We start from the raw sequence: 23,664 nt of genomic DNA, 5'->3' as shown, positions 1-23,664 counted from the left end.
GATGTACCATGACACCCAGGTCTCATTGCACCTCCCCTTTTCCTAATCTGCCGCTATTCAGATAATATTCTGCCTTCGTGTTTTTGCCACCAAAGTGGATAATCTCACATTTATCCACATTACACTGCATCCTGCCATGGATTGCCCACTCACCTAATCTGTCTAAGTCACTCTGCAGCCTCTTAGTGTCCTCCTCACAGCTCACACTGCCACCCAGCTTAGTGTCATCTGCAAACTTGGACATATTACAATAGATTGTTTCATCCAAATCACTAATGTATATTGTAAATAGCTGGGATCCCAGCACTGATCCCTGCGGCACCCCATTAGTTACTGCCTGCCATTCTGAGAAGGAACTGTTTATCCCGACTCTCTGCTTCCTGTCTGTCAACCAGTTCTCTTTCCGCGTCAGTACATTACCCCCAATACCATGTGCTTTGATTTTGCACACCAATCTCTTGTATGGGACCTTGTCAAAAGCCTTTTGAAAGTCCAAATACACCACATCCACTGGTTCTCCCTTGTCCACTCTACTAGTTACATCCTCAAAAAATTCCAGAAGATTTGTCAAGCATGATTTCCCTTTCATAAATCCATGTTGACTTGGACCGATCCCATCACTGCTTTGCAAATGCGCTGTTATTTCATCTTTAATAATTGATTCCAACATTTTCCCCACTACTGATGTCAGGCTAATTACCCGTTTTCCCTCTCCCTCCTTTTTTAAAAAGTGCTGTTACATTAGCTACCCTCCAGTCCATAGGAACTGATCCAGAGTCGATAGACTGTTGGAAAATGATCACCAATGGATCCACTATTTCTAGGGCCACTTCCTTAAGTACTCTGGGATGCAGACTATCAGGCCCCGGGGATTTATCGGCCTTGAATCCCATCAATTTCCCACTTAATAAGGATATCCTTCAGTTCCTCCTTCTCACCAGACCCTCGGTCCCCTAGTACTTTCGGAAGGTTATTTGTGTCTTCCTTCGTGAAGACAGAACCAAAATATTTGTTCAACTGGTCTGCCATTTCTTTGTTCCCCATTATTAATTCACCTGAGTCCGACTGCAAGGGACCTACATTTGTCTTCATTAATCTTTTTCTCTTTACATATCTATAGAGTATCTATATTTGCAGTCAGTTTTTGTGTTCCCGGCAATGTTCCTCACATACTCTATTTTCCCCCTCCTAATTAAACCCTTTGTCCTCCTCTGCTGAATTCTAAATATCTCCCAGTCCTCAGGTTTGCTGCTCTTCTGGCCAATTTATATGCCTCTTCGTTGGATTTAACACTATCCTTAATTTCCCTTGTTAGCCACGGTTGAGCCACCTACCCCGTTTTATTTTTACCCAGACAGGGATGCACAATTGCTGAAGTTCATCCATGTGATCTTTAAATGTTTGCCATTGCCTATCCACCGTCAACCCTTTAAGTATCATTTGCCATGTAGCTCTCAGACTCTCAGATACACTGCAGTGATGCCATCCGCTGCTCAAGCTTCAAAACCCGGAGCACGAGTTCCTCCATCTGACAATACTTCCTGCACATGTGGTTGTCCAGGACACGAGAAGCATCCTGGTCTTCCCACATGGCACATGATGTGCATTGGACGGGACTGATGTCCCCTGCCATGCCTCAATTTATTAGCATACAAACTAAATTTGTTACTTTAACCCACTGCTATAAATGAGAGAGAAAAAAGACAACATTATTTACTCAAGTTTAACAAGAACCGCTGAGATTTGCATTGCCCTCACAACATAGTTATTCTATGAAGATTTGACAGGTGAATTTCGTACATGATAATTGGTTTCTCCATGGAAGGTTCACAGTATCATTTAGTATTCCCAACAGTTATATGATCACCAGGAAGGAAAATAATAATGTAATTACAAAAATGTGTCTCAATCATTGCCTTCACAAATGGAATTTTCAAATGAAGAATGTCATTGTTCCATCTGTTATTTTAGTTCCGTGTGTTTTAAAGTAGCAGAGAGAGGAAAGCAGACACGTGTTTTAATCATTCATCAGTAATTTCTGGACTCGAATTGTTTAAACTTACAGCTTCAACACTATCTTTTCCAGTGTCAACAATGGCTCCAACTTCAACAACAGGTCGAAAATCCATCATCTTATTCCAATAATTTGTATTCACTTGTCAATCAGCAAAGCTACTCTATTAATGCATCAAAATCTCTGTGGCTTCATGACTGGAATTACCCAGTGAAATGGACCCCAATTGGACAGTAATTCCCACTCTTAAATCTTCCAAAACAAAATTCAGATTATCAATTCAACATTTTTGAATTAATTTCCGATTTTATACCGGATATTTCCCATTGAAAATTACAAAATTATATTAAACGTAGAAATTAACAGCACAGGAGGGCAGATGACACATGGATTCTGTGCTGGAGATGATGGGATGATTCACACTCCACACTCACATCTTCAATTTCATCCTTTCCAGCATCGACAACGACCACAACTTCAACAACAGGTATGAAATTAGCTGCGCAGTTGGGGCAATACTTTTGGTACAAATTGTACAATCAATGGATGTAACCTGCGTGTTTGATAACTTCACAACTGGTATTCTGCATTTAAAGATGATAGAAACATAGAAAATAGGTGCAGGAGTCGATCATCCAGCTCTTCGAGCCTGCACCACCATTCAATAAGATCATGGCTGATCATTCCTTCAGTACCCCATTCCTGCTTTCTCTCCATACCCCTTGATCCCTTTAGCCGCAAGGCCCATGTCTAACTCCCTCCAATGAACTGGCATCAACAACTCTCTGCGGTAGGGAATTCCATAGGTTAACAACTCTCGGAGTGAAGAAGTTCCTCCTCATCTCAGTCCTAAATGGCTTACCCCTTATCCTAAGACTATGTCCTCTGGTTCTGGACTTCCCCAAAATCGGGAACATTCTTTCTGCATCTAACCTGTCCAGTCCCGTCAGAATTTTATATGTTTCTATGAGATACCCTCTCATCCTTCTAAACTCCAGTGAATACAGGCCCAGTCGATCCAGTCTCTCCTCATATGTCAGTCCTGCCATCCCGGGAATCAGTCTGGTGAACCTCCGCTGCATTCCCTCAATAGCAAGCATATCCTTCCTCAGATTAGGAGACCAAAACTGAACACAATATTCCAGGTGGGGCCTCACCAAGGCCCTGCTGTACCTGCAAGCCAACCTTCAATGACTGATGAATTATGACACCCAGGTCTCGTTACACCTCCCCTTTTCCTAATCTGCAGCCGTTCAGATAATATTCTGCCTTCGTGTTTTTGCCCCCAAAGTGGATAACCTCACATTTATCTACATTATACTGCATCTGCCATTTGCCCACTCGCCTAACCTGTCCAAATCAACCTGCAGCCTCTTAGCGTCCTCCTCACAGCTCACACCGCCACCCAGTTTAGTGTTATCTGCAAACTTGGAGATATTACACTCAATTCCATCATCCAAATCATTAATATATATTTTAAAGAGCTGGGGTCCCAGCACTGAGCCCTGCGGCACTCCACTAGTCACTGCCTGCCATTTTGAAAAGGACCTGTTAATCCCGACTCTCTGCTTCCTGTCTGCCAACCAGTTCTCTATCCACGTCAGTACATTACCCCCAATACCATGTGCTTTGATTTTGCGCACCAATCTCTTGTGTGGGACTTTGTCAAAAGTCTTTTGAAAGTCCAAATACACCACATCCACTGGTTCTCCCTTGTCCACTCTACTAGTTACATCCTCAAAAAATTCCAGAAGATTTGTCAAGCATGATTTCCCCTTGATAAATCCATGATGACTTGGACCTATCCTATCACTGCTTTCCAATTGTGCTGCTATTTAATCCTTAATGATTGATTCCAATATGTTCCCCACTACTGGTGTCAGGCTAACTGGTCTATAGTTACCCGTTTTCTCTCTCCCTCCTTTTTTAAAAAGTGGTGTTCCATTAGCAACCCTCCAGTCCATAGGGACTGATCCAGAGTCGATAGACTGTTGGAAAACTATCACCAATGCATCCACTATTTCTCGGGCCACTTCCTTAAGTACTCTAGGATGTAGACTATCAGGCCCTGGGGATTTATTGGCCTTCAATCCCGTCAATTTCTCTAACACAATTTCCTGCCTATTAAGGATATCCTTCAGTTCCTCCTTCTCACGAGACCTTCGGACCCTAGTACATCAGGAAGGTTATTTATGTCTTCCTTTGTGAAGACAGAACCAAAGTACTTGTTCAATTGGTCTGCCATTGCTTTGTTCCCCATCATAAATTCACCTGAATCCGACTGCAAGGGACCAACATTTGTCTTCACTAATCTTTTTCTCTTCACATATCTATAGAAGCTTTTGCAGTCATTTTTTATGTTTCCGGAAAGCTTCCTCTCGTACTCTATTTTCCACTTCTTAATTAAACCATTAGTCCTCCTCTGCTGTATTCTAATTTTCTCCCAGTCCTCCGGCTTGCTAGTTTTTCTGGCTAATTTGTATGCCTCTTCCTTGGATTTAACACTATCCTTAATTTCGCTTGTTAGCCACGGTTGAGCCACCTTCCCCGTTTTATTTTTACTCCAGACAGGGATGTACAATTGCTGAAGTTCATCCATGTGATCTTTAAAGGTTTGCCATTGTCTATCAACAGTCAACCCTTTAATTATCATTTGCCAGTCTAATCTAGCCAATTCGCGCCTCATACCATCAAAGTTACCATTCCTTAAGTTCAGGACCCTAGTTTCTGAATTAACTTTGTTGACACGGATTCTTTTCCCTCAATCTGTTTCAGCAAATACACTGACTCGAACACTTTAAAGTTTAGTTCAGACTAACTTTATTCAGGCTTCATCGATGAAGTCTTGCTCTGATAAAGGGGCACCGACTCCATGAGTCTGTCGAATCCACCAGAGCAAGCAAAAATCATTACAACATCAATACATTTATACAGTTCATGATTGGTACAACCCCTTTTCATTGTCCTATCACATCAGCTACCGTGGCATAGATACAAGCTAGATTAGTTATTTACACAGTTAATTAAGCAATGTTCCTAATCATGAGAGAAGATTAAGTCATCTCCAGCTTATTCTTGTTTTGCAGACAAGGAAGGCATGCATAGTTCTGCTTCTCTGACTATTCCTACATCTGTTGCTACATTCACATATACGGTCCCTCAAGGTTGTTTAACAAAGACAAGTCACTCATTGTTTTCCCCTACAATGAGATCTAAAGAGTCAGCAATAACCATGAGCGGCCCTTTTAGAAAGAGTTAATACATTTAAAATTAGTACAGATAATACATATAAAGTTGGTAGCTACAGTGATACAGATTCTCATTCCCCCCTTTTATCATTTCATGATAACTCTGGTGGCTAATCCAGGAGTATTGCATTTAATCTTTCACATTCTTGCTCCACATGATCATAATCCTTATTTCCAGTAGAGTCTCCATTCCCCTTGGTCAGAAGCATCATCCGCAGGGTGCCTATGTTATTAAGGGAGTCTCCCATTTTGGCGAGGAGACATTTTACAAGGGTTAAGCATATAAAGATACAAAGGATTCCAATTCCTAGGTACATTGCCATGTTGATTCCCCAATCGTACCAGTCACCAAAACCCCATTGGCTCCAATAATCCGTTTTCTTTAATTTCTCAACTTCCTTTCGGATGTGCCCTACCAAGTCATTTATTTCCTCAGAGTTGTCAGGGATATAGGTGCAACACTCAGATCCTATCAGGGCACATGTCCCCCCTTTTTCAGCTAACAAATAGTCTAGGGCCTATTTTGCAGGGCCACTGTATGGATGGCTACCATTTCAGCGTTAAGTTCACTCATGGCCTCAGTGGTGTCGTTGCCCACTTTTTCCAGAATGGAGGTGACTAGTCTTATTTCCTTGATTGCCCTAGCTGTGCCATATCCAGGGAATAGGATAGCAAAGAATCGCTTGGTTTCCATTATCGCTCGTTTGGGTCGGTAATGGTGATGGTCTGCTAGCGAGGGCAAGTGATGGATATATGGTACCACATATCCTAAGTAGCAGGATCCCACCCAATTCTGTGGGAGCCAGGGGTAGGCTTTATGGCCGCATATAAAATAGGTACCATTGTATGGGGAATGGCGGTCACCCCCTATCGTTACCCAGCCCTGGTTGAAGTTCTGGCCCGGATTGGTTTTGTTTGCGAATTTCATAAAGCTCTGAACACTCCCTTTGGTCATATTTACGTTTTGGTTACACATACTATTTCCCATTCCCTGCCCTCCGGTCTGATTTTTGATTAAGCACACTGATCCCTGGGGCCTTCCTGCCCCCGAAGTGTTAGTAAGGACCAGGAATGGGGATTCAAGGTCTGATTATGCAGGGGCCATACCCTGCCGAGTGCCATTCAGCCTTTGGGGAGCTGACGTCCTCCCCTAGACTATTGGTCCTATCCTTGGTTGTACGGTTCTGGCAGAAGAACCACTCTGCCGTTTCGGAATCACTGAGAGGAACCGGTCTCAAGGGAATTCCCCCTTTCGAGTGAGTGGGTACATGCGCACATATCCAACAGCTAGAGATGTTAGCTTCCTTGGCGTAACTATATGCCATGCACAAGAACGTATTCACATGTAGCTCCATATTGCAGAGGGGTAGGGTCAGACCCACAAGGATAATTAGTCCGAACATTTTATCGAGTTCAAGAGTTCAATTTTTTTTTCTCTTTAGTCTATTGTCGGTACAAATGCTCGTCTATCATGCCGGGCGGGGATCCAAACTGTCTTCCTTGAGATTCACTTTGCCAATCGGAATGCCTCGAAGATGGTCCTTATTCAGCTATGGAGAAGAGGAAGTCCGGAATAGAAATAAGGGTTAGGAAAGCCAGTAAAATGGGTTCATTGTAGGGTGATAAGTTTACAGTGGTGCAGGTGAACCCAGGCGCTCCTTCCTTCGACCTTGGCGGCAGTGGGGTGGTAAACAACACCTGAAAAGGCCCCGCCCATCGAGGTTCCAATCCCTTCCGAATCCATTTCTTAATCAGGACATATTTTCCTGGTGCCACGAGAGACGATTCAGGTAAGACTGGGAGGTCGAGATGAGCATCTCGGACCTCGTTGTGGGCTATTCGCAGAAACATAGAAACATAGAAAATAGGTGCAGGAGCAGGCCATTCAGCCCTTCTAGCCTGCACCGCCATTCAATGAGTTCATGGCTGAACATGAAACTTCAGTACCCCCTTCCTGCTTTCTCGCCATAACCCTTGATCCCCCGAGTAGTAAGGACTTCATCTAACTCCCTTTTGAATATATTTAGTGAATTGGCCTCAACTACTTTCTGTGGTAGAGAATTCCACAGGTTCACCACTCTCTGGGTGAAGAAGTTTCTCCTCATCTCGGTCCTAAATGGCTTACCCCTTATCCTCAGACTGTGACCCCTGGTTCTGGACTTCCCCAACATTGGGAACATTCTTTCTGCATCTAACCTGTCTAAACCCGTCAGAATTTTAAACGTTTCTATGAGGTCCCCTCTCATTCTTCTGAACTCCAGTGAATACAAGCCCAGTTGATCCTATCTTTCTTGATAGGTCAGTCCCGCCATCCCGGGAATCAGTCTGGTGAACCTTCGCTGCACTCCCTCAATAGCAAGAATGTCCTTCCTCAAGTTAGGAGACCAAAACTGTACACAATACTCCAGGTGTGGCCTCACCAAGGCCCTGTACAACTGTAGCAACACCTCCCTGCCCCTGTATTCAAATCCCCTCGCTATGAAGGCCAACATGCCATTTGCTTTCTTAACCGCCTGCTGTACCTGCATGCTAACCTTCAATGACTGATGTACCATGACACCCAGGTCTCGTTGCACCTTCCCTTTTCCTAATCTGTCACCATTCAGATAATAGTCTGTCTCTCTGTTTTTACCACCAAAGTGGATAACCTCACATTTATCCACATTATACTTCATCTGCCATGCATTTGCCCACTCACCTAACCTATCCAAGTCACTCTGCAGCCTAATAGCATCCTCCTCGCAGCTCACACTGCCACCCAACTTAGTATCATCCGCAAATTTGGAGATACTGCATTTAATCCCCTCGTCTAAATCATTAATGTACAATGTAAACAGCTGGGGCCCCAGCACAGAACCTTGCGGCACTCCACTAGTCACTGCCTGCCATTCTGAAAAGTACCCGTTTACTCCTACTCTTTGCTTCCTGTCTGACAACCAGTTCTCAATCCACGTCAGCACACTACCCCCAATCCCATGTGCTTTAACTTTGCACATTAATCTCTTGTGTGGGACCTTGTCGAAAGCCTGCTGAAAGTCCAAATATACCACATCAACTGGTTCTCCTTTGTCCACTTTACTGGAAACATCCTCAAAAAATTCCAGAAGATTTGTCAAGCATGATTTCTCTTTCACAAATCCATGCTGACTTGGACCTATCATGTCACCATTTTCCAGATGCACTGCTATGACATCCTTAATAATTGATTCCATCATTTTACCCACTACTGAGGTCAGGCTGACCGGTCTATAATTCCCTGTTTTCTCTCTCCCTCCTTTTTTAAAAAGTGGGGTTACATTGGCTACCCTCCACTCCATAGGAACTGATCCAGAGTCAATGGAATGTTGGAAAATGACTGTCAATGCATCCGCTATTTCCAAGGCCACCTCCTTAAGTACTCTAGGATGCAGTCCATCAGGCCCTGGGGATTTATCGGCCTTCAATCCCATCAATTTCCTCAACACAATTTCCCGACTAATAAAGATTTCCCTCAGTTCCCCCTCCTTACTAGACCCTCTGACCCCTTTTATATCCGGAAGGTTGTTTGTATCCTCCTTAGTGAATACCGAACCAAAGTACTTGTTCAATTGGTCTGCCATTTCTTTGTTCCCCGTTATGACTTCCCCTGATTCTGACTGCAGGGGACTGCAGAGCCTGAGTCAAGGCAAGAAAATAGGTAGTCATCTCCTCAGTCATATGGTGGAATTGAACATTGGAGGGGACATTCTGATTCTATGGGGTCCTAAAGGGCCTACCATAAATGACCTCAGCGGGGGTCTATCTAGCCTTACCGGCGGGTGTAGTTCGGATCTGGAATAGGGCTATGGGAAGGAATTTGAGCCAATTGAGTACGGTTGATGCTACCAGTTTCGCAAGCTTGGTTTTAAGAGTTTGATTAGCACGCTCAACTAGTACTGCAGCTTGGGGTCAGTAGGCACAATACAGCTACTGGTTAATGCGCATCTGGGAACAGAATTCCTTGTTAACTTGGCCAATAAAGTGAGGGCCATTATCGGAACTCAGTCGAGCTGGGATACCATATCTAGGAACGATTTCCCTCATTAACACCTTAACAACATTTTGAGCCTTATTGTCCAGGGTAGGGTAAGCCTCGATCCATTTGCTAAACTCATCTACTATTGCGAACACACATTTGTAACACTGAACTTTTTGCAACTCAATGTCGTCCAACTGCAAGGTCTCAAAGGGACCTTCTGGTAGGGGTGTCTTACCCCAATCACAGGGGACTCCTTTCCCCGGATTATGCTGTTGGCAAACAAGGCAGCAACTACTGATGTTCTGGGCCAGCGCCTGGAGTCTAGGGTGCCACCAAGTGGCCAAAAGCATGTCACTTGTTGTCCTTGCTCCACAATGAGTAGCAAAGTGCATATATTCAATAACCCATAGGGCCAACTCGTCAGACATGCAAGTCTGTTCCGCGGGAGTGGTCCAGAGTTTAGAAACATTGTCATAAGTACATCCATAATCTTTCCACAACAGTTTATCTTTTTCAGGAGTGTCCTCCTGTGCTTTAATGACATCTTGGATGGTTGGCATTGGTTTTTCCGAGGCTGACTTGTCCTTTACAAGGTTTTTAGTCTGACTCATCTTTTATCCATGCATGTCGAGGTCACTCCGTGAAATCGTAGGTCAGGGTTAGGTTGGGTTTGTGGACTCCCCACCGTGGGGTAAAGACGTCATAATAAAAGTCTTCTCATCAGGTAAGACAGCATTTTAGATTAAACTCCAATTTTTTCTTAACTTCTAATTCAAGTACTTGCCAAAGATTTTTTTTTTTTTTTAAATTGATTTAAAACGAGACCACACATTTTTAATAGCTATTTTGTTTACTGAAATTCAATTTCGTCATCAGCCTCGGTCAATGCAAGGCCAACCATTTGACTACGTAGTCTATCAATACCCTTTTCTGAGGTCCGAGTGGAGCTCTTGGTATTTTTTTCATGTGCGGACTCTTTCTTTAATACATCTCGGGGTTTAACATGTCCTCCTTCCATTAATGAGAGTCCTAACATAATGGCGTTTTCCTGCCAACTTGACAGAAGTGATTTATCTTTTAGTTTTTGACAATTTGTTCAAGGCTCCATCCAGATAACTGTCTAAATTGCTCGGTCTTCTTGGGGAATTCTTCGCATAACTTCTGTAGTGGGCTGCCTGCATCCGTAGTACTGTCTGTGATTGCCCATTCTTGCGTCGCCCTGCGGTAAAAAGGTAGTTTATCTTATCCAGAGCCTAGGCGGGCCAAGTGATATACAAGGTCGACACCATACCTGGCATAAGTACAAGTTAACTTTACACAATCCCTCTCGTGTTGCCCCGCGGTAAAGGTAGTTTATCTTATCCAGAGCAGAGGCGGGCCAAGTGATATACAAGGTCGACACCGTACCTGGCATAAGTACAAGTCAAATTTACACAATCCCCCTCGCGTCGCCCCGTGGTAATCGTATCCCAGTTAGTCTGTTTAAGTACAATCAGCGCCTAGATGGGCCAAGTGATATACAAGGTCGACGTCGTACCTGACTTGGACACTTATTTTCTAAGTTTAAAAGGTATTCGACAGATTGACCTGGATCTCGTTCAGACGCTACCTGAGAACTAGCGAACGGCAAAACTTTCTTCAGACTTTTGGACTGGAGGAAACAGAGGTGGTATTTAAAGAATACTCACTCCGGTGGCCATTTTCCTCCCGTCTCATCCGAGGTTAGTTCGGCTCTTAGTTCGCAAGTTAGCGGTGGTTGTCTGTTGAGATCCCACTTCCGACACCAAATGTTGATATGGATTCTTTTCCCTCAATCTGTTTCAGCGAATACACTGACTCGAACACTTTAAAGTTTAGTTCAGACTAACTTTATTCAGGCTTCATCGATGAGGTCTTGCTCTGATAAAGGGGCACCGACTCCATGAGTCTGTCGAATCCACCAGAGCAAGCAAAAATCATTACAACATCAATACATTTATACAGTTCATGATTGGTACAACCCCTTTTCATTGTCCTATCATATCAGCTACTGTGAAATAGATACAAGCTAAATTAGTCAGTTAATTAAGCAATGTTCCTAATCATTAGAGAAGATTAAATCATCACCAGCTTATCCTTGTTTTGCAGACAAGGAAGGCACACATAGTTCTGCTTCTCTGACTATTCCTACATCTGTTGCTACATTCACATATACAGTCCCTCAAGGTTGTTTAACAAAGACAAGTCACTCATTGTTTTCCCCTACAGTGAGATCTAAAGAGTCAGCAATAACCATGAGCGGTCATTTTAGAAAGAGTTAATACATTTGAAATTAGTACGGATAATACATATAAAGTTGGTAGCTACAGTGATACAGATTCTCAACTGTGTCACTCTCCATCTTAATAAAGAATTCTACCATATTATGGTCACTCTTCCCCAAGGGGCCTCGCACAACAAGATTGTTAATTAGTCCCTTCTCATTACACATCACCCAGTCTAGGATGGCCAGATCTCTGGTTGGTTCCTCGACATATTGGTCTAGAAAACCATCCCTAATGCACTCCAGGAAATCCTCCTCCACCGCATTGCTACCAGTTAGGTTAGCCCAATCAATATGTATATTAAAGTCGTCCATGATTACTGCTGTACCTTTATTGCACACATCCCTTATTGCTTGTTTGATGCTGTCCCCAACCTCACTACTACTATTTGGTGGCCTGTACACAACTCCCACTTGTGTTTTCTGCCCTTTGGTATTCCATAGCTCCACCCATACCGATTCCACATCATCCAAGCTGATGTCCTTCCTTACAATTACATTAATTCCCTCTTTAACCAGCAACGCCACACCGCCTCCTTTTCCTTTCTGTCTATCCTTCCTAAATGCTGAATACCCCTGGATGTTGAGTTCCCAGCCTTGGTCACACTGGAGCCATGTCTCCGTGATGCCAATCACATCATATCCGTTAACTGCTATCTGAGCAGTTAGTCCGTCCACCTTGTTCCGAATACACCTCGCATTGAGGCACAGAGGCTTGTCTTTTTAACACACTTTGACCCTTTAGAATTCTGCTGTAAATTGGCCCTTTCTGTTTTTTGCCTTGGGTTTCTCTGCCCTCCACTTTTACTATTCTCCTTTCGATCTTTTGTTTCTGTCTCCATTTTATTCCCCTCTGAATCCCTGTATAGGTTCCCATCCCCCTGCCATATTAGTTTAACTCCTCCCAAACAGCACTGGCAAACACTCCCCCATGGACATTGGTTCCGGGCCTGCCCAGGTGCAGACCGTCCGGTTTGTACTGGTCCCACCTCCCCCAGAACCAGTTCCAATGTCCCAGGAATTTGAATCCCTCCCTTCTGCACCACTGCTCAAGCCACATATTTATCTGAGCTATCCTGCGATTTCTACTCTGACTAGCACGTGGCACTGGTAGCAATCCTGAGATTACTACTTTTGAGGTCCTACTTTTTAATTTAACTCCTAGCTCCCTAAATTCGACTCGTAGGACCTCATCCCGTTTTTGACCTATATCGTTGGTATCTATTTGCACCACGACAACTGGCTGTTCACCCTCCCTTTTCAGAATGTTCTGCACCCGCTCAGAGACATCCTTGACCCTTGCACCATTGCATCAGGGAGGCAACATACCATCCTGGAGTCTCGGTTGTGGCCGCAGAAACGCCTATCTATTCCCCTTACAATCGAATCCCCTATCACTATTTCTCTCCCACTCTTTTCTGCCCTCCTGTGCAGCAGAGACAGCCATGGTGCCATGAACCTGGCTGCTGCTGCTCTCCCCTGATGAGTCATCCTCCCCAACAGTACCCAAAGCGGTGTATCTGTTTTGCAGCGGGATGACCGCAGGGGACCCCTGCACTACCTTCCTTGCACTGCTCCTCCTGTTGGTCTTCCATTCCCTATCTGGCTGTGGACCCTTTACCTGCGGTAAGACCAACTCACTAAATGTGCTATTCACATCATTCTCGGCATCGTGCATGCTCCAGAGTGAATCCACCCGCAGCTCCAGTTCTGCAACGCGATTCGTCAGGTGTTGCAGGCGGATACACTTCCCCCACACGTAGTCGGCAGGGACAACAGAGGCTTCCCTGATTTCCCACATGGTATAGAAGGAGCATAACACATGTGCGAGCTCTCCTGCCATGACTTAACCCCGAGATTAACTTAATTTAGCAACAACAATGCTAAAGGTTACTTACTGAAATAGAAAAGAAAAAGAAAAACTACTTACCAATCACCAGCCAATCACTTAACCACTTGGCTGGGACGTCACCTTTCGATTTCTTTCTACTTTTTTGCCTTCTGTCCCCCGCAGCAGCTGCACAAGCTGGGCCTTTTATAGGTCGCTCCACGCGAAATATGAAGACCAAAACTGAACGCAATATTCCAGATGTGGCCTCGCCAATACCCTGTACAGTTGTCGCAGGACTTCTCTGCTTTTATACTTTATTCCCCCTTGCAATAAAGGTCAACATTCCATTTGCCTTTTTGATTATTTGCTGTACCTGCATACTAACTTTTTGTGTTTCATGCACAAGAACCCCCAGGTCTCTCTGTACTGCAGCACTTTGCAATTTTTCTCCATTCAGAATATAATTTGCTTTTCTATTTTTTCTGCCAAATTGGATAACCTCACATTTTCCCAAATTATGCTCCATCTGCCAAATTTTTGTCCACTCACTTAGCTTGGCTGTATCCCTTTGCAGAGTTTTGGTGTCCTCTTCACAACTTGCTTTCCCACCCATCTTTGTATCAGCAGCAAACTTGGCTACATTACACTCAGTCCCTTCATCCAAGTCATTAATATAGATTGTAAATAGTTGAGGACCCAATGCTGATCCCTACGGCACCCCACTAGTCACTGTTGCCAACCGGAAAATAATCCACTTATCCAGACTCTCTGCTTTTTGTCAGTTAGCCAATCTCCTATCCATGCTAATATATTACCCCCAATCCCGTGAACTTTTATCTTGTGCAGTAACCTCCTATGTGGCACCTTATCGAATGCCTTCTGGAAATCCAAATAGACCACATCCAATGGTTCCCCTTATCCTCAAAGAACTCCAGCAAATTTGATTTCTTTTTCATAAAACCATGCTGACTCTGCTTGATTGAATCATGCTTTTCCAATTGTCCCGCAACTAAGGACCATTAAGCATTCTGGTCTATTAAGTGAGATAAATATACATTAAAGAAATTCTCAATTATCATTAGTCAGTGTGAATCAGCCCCCCATAGTTGTCACTTGGAACTGAAATTCATCCCGGAGACATTAAGGCCTCAAATTTCCCCAACCACTTAGAGCGGCGTAGTTCAATGCGGTGCGCTGACTTTGTGGGGGAAAAACGCGCTGAAAACTTACCGGGATAATTTGGCAGTTCCTGGATCCCTGTGGTCCTGTGGTGTGGTGCTGAGAAACCTGCGGGGGTCGGAGCTTGGGCCACGCTTGTTCAAGGCAGCTGGCGGGGGGGTGGGTGCGGGGCTCGAGCCTGGCATGTCCTCGAGTGCCGGCAGGGGGACACATGACCGTTCGCGCGTGCGCAATGCGCGTTAAAGCGTGCGCGCACGCGCAAATGGGGCAGGAACCTTGGCAATCGGCCATTTAAAGGGAGAACGTCCTCAGTGCCTCAGCAGCATTGGCAGTGAACTATATTAGGTCAGGTGTGAATTGTGATTTTTGGGTGGCTGAGGGAGTGGAAAGGAGTGCTGCATAGATGCATGAAAGGTGAGAACTGTGTGTTTTCAAGATCACCTGAGTGTAAATCCAATACACCAATGACGCAAAAGCGTGCAACAAGGACAAAGAACTTCTTGCATGAGGAGGTGGAGAAACTAGTCAGTCATTGAGGAGAGATGGCAGGAGCTGGATATCAGTAAGAGTGGTCTCACAAAAGTTCCACCCAAAGAACTGAGGAGACGCTGGAACCTAGTTGCAGAAGAATTCTCCGCAGAGGTGAAGACCACAAGAACTGGAAGCCAGCGTAAAAAATGGCAGGACGTTGGTCAAGTAGTGAATGTAAGTATGATCTTGAGTTTTAAATGGAATTGCAATTGTTACCGTGATCTGTATGTGTCACATCCATCAGAAGCTCACCATGTGGCAAAAATTATATTTTCATATTTGCAGAAGAAATTGGCCCACAACAAAAGGGAGAGAACTAGAACAGGAGGAGGGCCGCCAAAACTGCACCAACTATCACCCCTGGAACAGAGGGCCGCTGCCTTGCTGCACCTGCAGAAAAAGAATCAGCTCTGCACAAGCTGGGCCCACACGCGAGGGTGAGGGTAAATCATAAAAATGCATCGTCGCCCTTCAAATCAACCTGCTGACTCGCCTGCTACGCGTGAGATTACTCATTCCACCCATCCTGCCCCCCCTTTCCTGCTAACCATTTGACTGATCTGTTGTATTTTGCAGAAGATGATGATAATCCTGAACATCCTGAAGATCAACAAGAAGATCCAGATTTGTCCGCTCCCGACCAAGGTGGGTGGAGGGAGGAGGGGTCCATGGATCGGTGTTCACGGGAGAATGCGATATGGATCAGTCCATGGTACAGGGCATCACACTGCCAGACACCTCCATTAGCTCTGCCACGACATTCCTTGGTTTCACATCTTCCGAGGTTGCGGGTCCCAGTGGCGGTGGTGGAATGCAGGTTGGAACACCCAGAGCCCCACCTGCGCCTCGCACTGGAGGGGTGCCGCTATGCAGACCCACGGCGAGGGGAAGGAGAAGCCGACCAGTCTCTCCTGAGAAGCAGCCTTCATCAGATGTACATCAGGTTATGTCATTGGATGAAGAGACCAATGCCCTTACCCGATCACTCGTGGCCGCCGTCAGTGGTGTGCGTGATGAGGTTGCGACACTGTCGGGAGAAATATCAGCACTGAAATGGGAACTGAGGGCTGGCATGTCAGAGGGAGTGCAAATGATGGCAGAGGCCATGAGGGAGCTAGCTGCTACAATAAGGGCACACAGGCCTGACAATCAAATGCCACTCCCACTGCAATCCCCACACTAACCTCTGGTGAAACCCAAGCCAGGCCCCCAGCCACCCCTGCCGCTCCCCCCCTCCCCTCACCACCTCCCCTATGAGGAAGTGCACATTCCCTGATATGTGGGTGAGAGATGGATTCAGCCTTTCTTTGCTGTTGTTGTTGAAGTGCATTGTAAACTTTCCAATAAAATATTTTTTGCATTAAAACTGAATCATGTTCCATTATCACCACACATCATTTAGGAACTGTAAAAAAAAAACATCCCTCGCCCCTACAGTCATGCGTGCCTGCTGCCCCTAGCCCTGGCCGAATGGCTAGCCGGTGCGTTCTGCAGTCGGCAAGGCAGGATTGCTTTATTTTCAGTAGCTGATTTATCTTTCATTTATTTTTGATGATGTTGTGCTGATGCTGTGAAGGTGTTTAGTGCTTTAGAATCCTCTAACTTACATCCCCCCACCGCCCTCCCCCCCCCTCCGCCCCATCTATGGCTACCTATGCTGATTTCTTAAATGGAGGTAAGGTGTTTTTTTCTGTGCCTACAAAAGTGGCCACATACACTGGCCTCAGTTAGTTTGGAGTAACTTTTAGCTGGTCAAATTTGCATCCATGGCCAAAACAGGCACAAGTGGCTGGTCACACCGCCTTTTGGAGAAAAAAAACTAAACTAAAAAAAACCTAACGAACTGACTTACACTGGAGCAAGTTAAATGGGGAAATTTGCGATTTTTAAGTTACTCCAAAAAAAGCTACTTGCTCCAAAAAAAGCGGGGCAACTCCTGGGGAAATTTGAGACCTAAGGGTGTAATTTTCACCTTGACAACTTGGACAGATCACCCGCCTGTTATCGAACCGACCCAATGTTCACTTACCATCCCAGTGGTGAAGGTGATAATTACCCCCTAGATTACAAGTCACAAGTTGTATTTCCAATAGACAGACCAATGGTGAGAACAAGTCGTGTAGATTCAGGCTCTATAGCTCAGAATGGATCAAAACACATAGAAACATAGAAAATAGGTGCAGGAGTAGGCCATTCTGCCCTTCGAGCCTGCATCACCATTCAATATGATCATGGCTGATAATTCACCTGAGTACCCCTTTCCCACTTTCTTTCCATACCCCTTGAACCCTTTAGACGTCAGGGCCATATCTAACTCCTTCTTGAATATATCCAATGAACTGGCATCAACGACTCTCTGCGGCAGAGAATTCCACAGGTTAACAACTCTGAGTGAAGAAGTTTCTCCTCATCTCAGTCCTAAATGGCCTACTCCTTATCTTAAGACTATGTCACCTGGTTCTGGATTTCCCCAACATCGGGAACATTCTTCCCGGATCTAACCTGTCCCGTCCCGTCAGAATCTTATACGTTTCTATGAGATCCCCTCTCATCCTTCTAAACTCCAATGTATAAAGCCCTAGTTGATCCAGTCTCTCCTCATATGTCAGTCCAGCCATCCCGGGAATCAGTCTGGTGAACCTTCGCTGCACTCCCTCAATAGCAAGAACGTCCTTCCTCAGATTAGGAGACCAAAACTGAACACAATATTCCAGGTGAGGCCTCACCAAGGCCCTGTGCAACTGCAGTAAGACCTCCCTGCTCCTATACTCGAATCCCATTGCTATGAAGGCCAACATGCCATTTGCCTTCTTCACTGCCTGCTGTACCTGCATGCCAACTTTCAATGACTGATAAACCATGACACCCAGGTCTCGTTGCACCTCCCCTTTTCCTAATCTGCCGCCATTCAGATAATGTTCTGCCTTCGTGTTTTTGCCACCAAAGTGGATAACCTCACATTTATCCACATTATACTGGATCTCCCATGCATTTGCCCACTCACCTAACCTGTCTAAATCACCCTGCAGCCTCTTAGCATCCTCCTCACAGCTCACACCGCCACCCAGTTTAGTGTCATCTGCAAACTTGGGAGATATGACACTCAATTCCTGCATCCAAACCATTAATGTATATTGTAAAGAGCTGGGGTCCTAGCACTGAGCCCTGCGGCACTCCACTCGTCATTGCCTCCCATTCCGAAAAGGACCAGTTTCTCCCGGCTCTCTACTTCCTGTCTGCCAACCAATTCTCTATCCACGCCAGTACGTTACTCCCAATACCATGTGCTTTGATTTTGCACACCAATCTCTTGTGTGGGACCTTGTCAAAGGCCTTTTGAAAGTCCAAATACACCATATCTACTGGTTCTCCCTTGTCCACTCTACTAGTTACATCCTCAAAAAAGTCCAGAAGATTTGTCAAGCATGATTTCCCTTTCATAAATCTATGCTGACTTGGATCGATCCTGTCACTGCTGTTATTTCATCCTTAATAATTGATTCCAACATTTTCCCCACTACTGATGTCAGGCTAACAGGTCTATAATTTCCCATTTTCTCTCTCCCTCCTTTTTTAAAAAGTGGTGTTACACTAGCTACCCTCCAGTCCATAGGAACTGATCCAGAGTCGATAGACTGTTGGAAAATGATCACCAATGCCCACTATTTCTAGGGCCACCTCCTTAAGTACTCTGGGATGCAGACTATCAGGCCCAGGGATTTCAATCTCATCAATTTCCCCAACACAATTTCCCGCCTAATAAGGATATCCTTCAGTTCCTCCTTCTCACTCGACCCTCGGTCCCCTTGTACATCCGGAAGGTCATTTGTGCCTTCCTTCATGAAGACAGAACCAATTTATTTGTTCAATTAGTCTGCCATTTCTTTGTTCCCCATTATTAATTCACCTGAGTCCGACTGCAAGGGACCGACGTTTGTCTTCACTAATCTTTTTCTCTTCACATATCTATAGAAGCTTTTGCAGTCAGTTTTTATGTTCCCGGCAAGCTTCCTCTCGTACTCTATTTTCCCCCTCCTAATTTAACCCTTTTTCCTCCTCTGCTGAATTCTAAATTTCTCCCAGTCCTCAGGTTTGCTGCTTTTTCTGGCCAATTTATATGCCTCTTCCTTGGATCAAACACTATCCTTAATTTCCCTTGTTAGCCACGGTTGAGCCACCTTCCTCTGTTTTATTTTTACTCCAGACAGGGATGTACAACTGTTGAAGTTCATCCATGTGACCTATAAATGTTTGCCATTGCCTCTCGACCATCAACCCTTTAAGTATCAGTTGCCAGTCTATTCTAGCCAATTCACACCTCATGCCGTCGAAGTTAGCTTTCCTTAAGTTTAGGACCCCTAGTTTCTGAATTAACTGTGTCACTCTCTATCTTAATGAAAAATTCTACCATGTTATGGTCACTCTTCCCCAAGGGGCCTCGCACAAAAAGATTGCGAATTAGTCCCTTCTCATTACACATCACCCAGTCTAGGATGGCCAGCTCTCTAGTTCGTTCCTCGACATATTGGTCTAGAAAACCATCCCTAATACACTCCGGGAAATCCTCCTCTACAACATTGCTACCAGTTTGGTTACCCCAATCTATATGTAAATTAAAGTCGCCAATAATAACTGCTGTACCTTTATTGCACACATTCCTTATTTCTTGTTTGATGCTGTCCCCAACCTCACTACTACTGTTTGGTGGCCTGTACACAACTCCCACCAACGTGTTCTGCCCTTGGTATTCCGCAGCTCCACGCATACCGATTCCACATCATCCAAGCCAATGTCCTTCCTTACTATTGCATTAATTTCCTCTTTAATAAACAACGCCACCCCGCCTCCTTTCCCTCTCTGTCTATCCTTCCTAAATGTTGAATACCCCTAAGGTTACTTACTGATAAAGACAAGTGACTCCGATGCTCCCAGGCTACATATCATGAAGTGTTCCAATGAAAGGTTCCTGCACCTAAACTTTTTTTCACTCCCAAATCAAAGAATGAACCCCAACATCACAGAAATGTTCATGCAATAACATGTACAGATCAGTCTGAAGTGACCAAAGTATTCTACTGAGGCAGTGAGTATACGAACAATGGGCACAAGTCATTCATCTCAAGCAATGTTCAGAAAGGGATAAAGCTACGTCCCTTAGATACTGTACATATGGAATCCATTTGAAGCAGAGCCAAGAGAAATGATCAAAAAGGAGCTGGATGGCTAACAGTTCCAAATGACATTCCGGTTACCTGGACATTAATTGCATCTTATTGCGGATAATTGATATTTTACCGGGAAAGCTGAACAATTTCCTTGTTAAATAGCAAGCCAATTACATTTTTTAATGTATCCTTTTTCAACACCAGCAACTTCAGCAAGTATGAAATGAGTTGCAAAAATGTATTAAACTTTCACGAGTTAATGGGAGGAAAATTGCAGTCAGAGGCTTCCTTTGGACGAACGCCTCCGACCTGAATTTTTTTTACGAAAATACCTGGTGGGCCCGGAGGCGTTTTCAATTCTGGTCGGAGGCCAACATTCCAAGTGTTGCATTTGGGAAGATGACTTCCCCGTACGTACAAAAATGCTGGAGTCACGTGGATCTGGACCACCAATCACTCTGCAGTATTCTCATTGATAATAATGGGAACTCCGTTTTTACGAGTTCCCATTACTATCAATGAGAATAATCCCCGAAAACATGAAACACAACATAATAAATAAAACACACCTCACATATTTAAAATTATTTGAAATTAAAGTTAATTAAATGTTTTAGAAAAAATTTTTTTTTTTGAATTTTTTTTCATGTGTTTTAATAGGGTTTAAAATAAACTTACCTTAATGGACAGAGTTTTTAAACATGAAAATGTATGATTAAATTTATTTTTTTTTTATATTAAAACTCTTACACTGGTAAAAGTAAGCTGAGCGCCTGCTTTTACCAGCCGTAAGAGTTTGAAGCATATTTGCAGGGCATGAGTTGGGCAAAAAGCACAATCTCTCCCGCGCAAATATCCTTCTCCCGGGGTTGTGGAGGATATGTCAAGAAAAAGCTTGATAGATCGGAAAAGCCGGTTTTCCGTGCATGCGCATTGCGCCCCGAAAACCGACTAATGCGAGGTATTGCCGGGTCCATGCGCACTTCGGACGGACCCGCTGAGGCTGGAACTAATGCAATACCTAGATTATCACTGAGGAGATACTTACACAAAAATGTCTTTCTGTTGATTTGCAAACTGATCCCTTTGTTTCATGTGATTGACTCAGTAAACCACCTATAAATAAGCACTGCTCAACCTTCTAGTACATAAAGTTCTCTAGACACAAACAAGGTTCAAAATGAGAAAAACATTTTCCCGCTGATTAATGGACATATGGAAGGGCCTAACAGACACTGCATTGGAATCAAGGTCAGCTGAAATGTTCAAAAGCAGCTTTTTAACATATAGATTCCATCTGTGAAATGTAGATTTTTCATTACTTGATAACTGCTATTCTGCACCACTATGATAATAAAGGGATAATTTTATATTCTCCACACTTACATCAACTATATTCTTTCCAGAGCCAACAACAACAACTTCAACAGGTATGAACCTAATTACATCTCGTTAACAAAGTGTTCCAATTAATCTGGGAACCAAATTGTTAGCAAGAAAATCAAAGGCTTCTGTTTGATGTCATGGCATCTGCTGCTTTCCATGATAAACTAATGCCAATAATTTGTATTCTTCACAACTACACTAACTGTATTCTCACCAGTAGCAACATCGACGACTGTAGCTACTACGGGCATACAATTAATCGCATAATCGCAACAATATCTGATAGTTTATCATTGAGCAGAAAGGTGTTGCCCCCCAAAATAAGTCCGCACCACCATATGTGTGATTGACTGAATTAGACAAAGTCACCAGTAGATTCCAGAAATCAGCAAGTCATTTAAAAGTTCAATATGGTGAAGATTAAGTGCAGCAGGCAAAGATGTCTCCGTGTTGCATTTTGTGAAGTTCAGGCACCAATACATAGCATAACTCAGTGACTGCCTCACTTGATAGCCAATGCAGGTAGGTCCCTTCTGACATTCATTCTTTCACCCTGGATCCAATGACCCAGGTAAGTGAGTGCCAGCCACCTGCTGTGCCAGTGTTCCTGTCACTCTTCTTTCTACAGAAACTCACCTTCCTTCTCCAAATTCAAGTGCCAATGGAATGCCTCTGGCCAACACTGGTTGTGGGTAAAAGGGTAAATAAGGGGGGATTAATGTTTCACAGAGAACAGCAGTTGCTGGTGGGTCGAAAAGAATATTCATACCTTGATCAGCTCATTCGGGATCCCGGTTACTGCCCGACCAAAAAACTTTGTGCTTTTGTGCTCTGGACCACAATGCTGGCCTGAACCCCACAGGGCCCTACTTCTTTTGTTTGGTAGTAGCAAAGAAAATCAAATGTCAATATCCAAGTAAGATATCAGCGTGGATATTTTGTAGGCTGCATGCAAATTTCCTCTGAGGGCAGTGCACAATGATGTGCTCCAGGGTCTGATTTGGAGTTCCACAGTTGTATGATGGGGATGCTTTAATCTTCCATCTCTGGAGATGGTGGCAGCATCTACCATAACCAGTTCTGGGGTGGTTGATGGTTGTCCACTGTTTGCGAGGAAGGTTTCATCCTTCAGGCCCTACTTTCACTGTTCATTGGCCAAAACAACTGGTCTCAAGAGGCAAAACTCTGCCAACACTATGCCTGGTCTACTCACTGAGCCAACTAGCAGCGCGTTTAGTGCTGGGCTCAGCGATGCAATCATGCTAATGAGCAGGCAGCACGAATTGTATGTTCCACCTTCACTCCTTTCAATGAGTGTAGCCTAATCCAATTTCATCCCCTTTTTCTTTACTAGTATCAACTTTAAGTTTCTCACAATCATTAGACCCTCAGTTCCCCACTATTTCTGGTATATTTTTTGTGTCTTCTACTGTGAAGACAGATGCAAATTATTTGTTTAACCTCCTTACCATTTCCTTATTCCCCATTATAATTTCTCCTCTCTCAGCCTGTGAGGAAACCGTGATTACTTCCGATACTCTATTTTACATACCTGTAGAGGTTCTTAAAATTGTTTTTTTAAATGTCTTGCTAGTTTAGCATCGTATCCTATTTTCTCCCTCTATCAATTTTTTGGTCATCCATTGTTAATTTCCAAACTCCACATCCCTGACCTGCTGGGAAGTGCTCTCCACCCACTTCCTGCCTGGCAGGGGCAGAAAGTTGACAGGCAACATTTAAATGGATCCCAGCGGTTAAAGTGGCCTCCTGCTGCCTCTGGTGGGGGAAAATTATCTCCTGGGAAGCTATCTCCAACATAAAATCCACCCCGATAATTTCAACAACAGATGCTAAGTTAAAGACATCAATGTCAATTTTCTGCTTGTGTGCTCTGGTGTGTGCCAGAATCAAGCCCAACAGATAGAAGCTGCCAGGCCTCTGATGAACTCTTCTACATGGGATTAACATTCCCTAATGCCAGGAGTTAGAATCGGCCCTAATAATGACTCCA

At 44.2% G+C, this 23,664-nt stretch overlaps 1 protein-coding gene across 1 annotated transcript in view; it reads left to right on the top strand.

The window, feature by feature from the left end:
- Positions 1-23,664, top strand: part of LOC139279608 (GATA zinc finger domain-containing protein 14-like) — a 319,765-nt gene that overhangs the window by 211,949 nt on the left and 84,152 nt on the right. Inside the window, exons 42-43 of the mRNA XM_070898724.1 lie at positions 2,087-2,116; positions 2,472-2,501. Coding sequence (XP_070754825.1) covers positions 2,087-2,116; positions 2,472-2,501 — 60 coding nt within the window. The remainder of the gene's footprint in view (positions 1-2,086; positions 2,117-2,471; positions 2,502-23,664) is intronic.

This window comes from Pristiophorus japonicus, chromosome 14, assembly GCF_044704955.1.
Source record: "Pristiophorus japonicus isolate sPriJap1 chromosome 14, sPriJap1.hap1, whole genome shotgun sequence".
NCBI classification, from domain to species: Eukaryota; Metazoa; Chordata; class Chondrichthyes; family Pristiophoridae; genus Pristiophorus; species Pristiophorus japonicus.
Note: the sequence above shows the minus strand (reverse complement) of the source record. Positions and strands in the feature narration are given on the sequence as shown.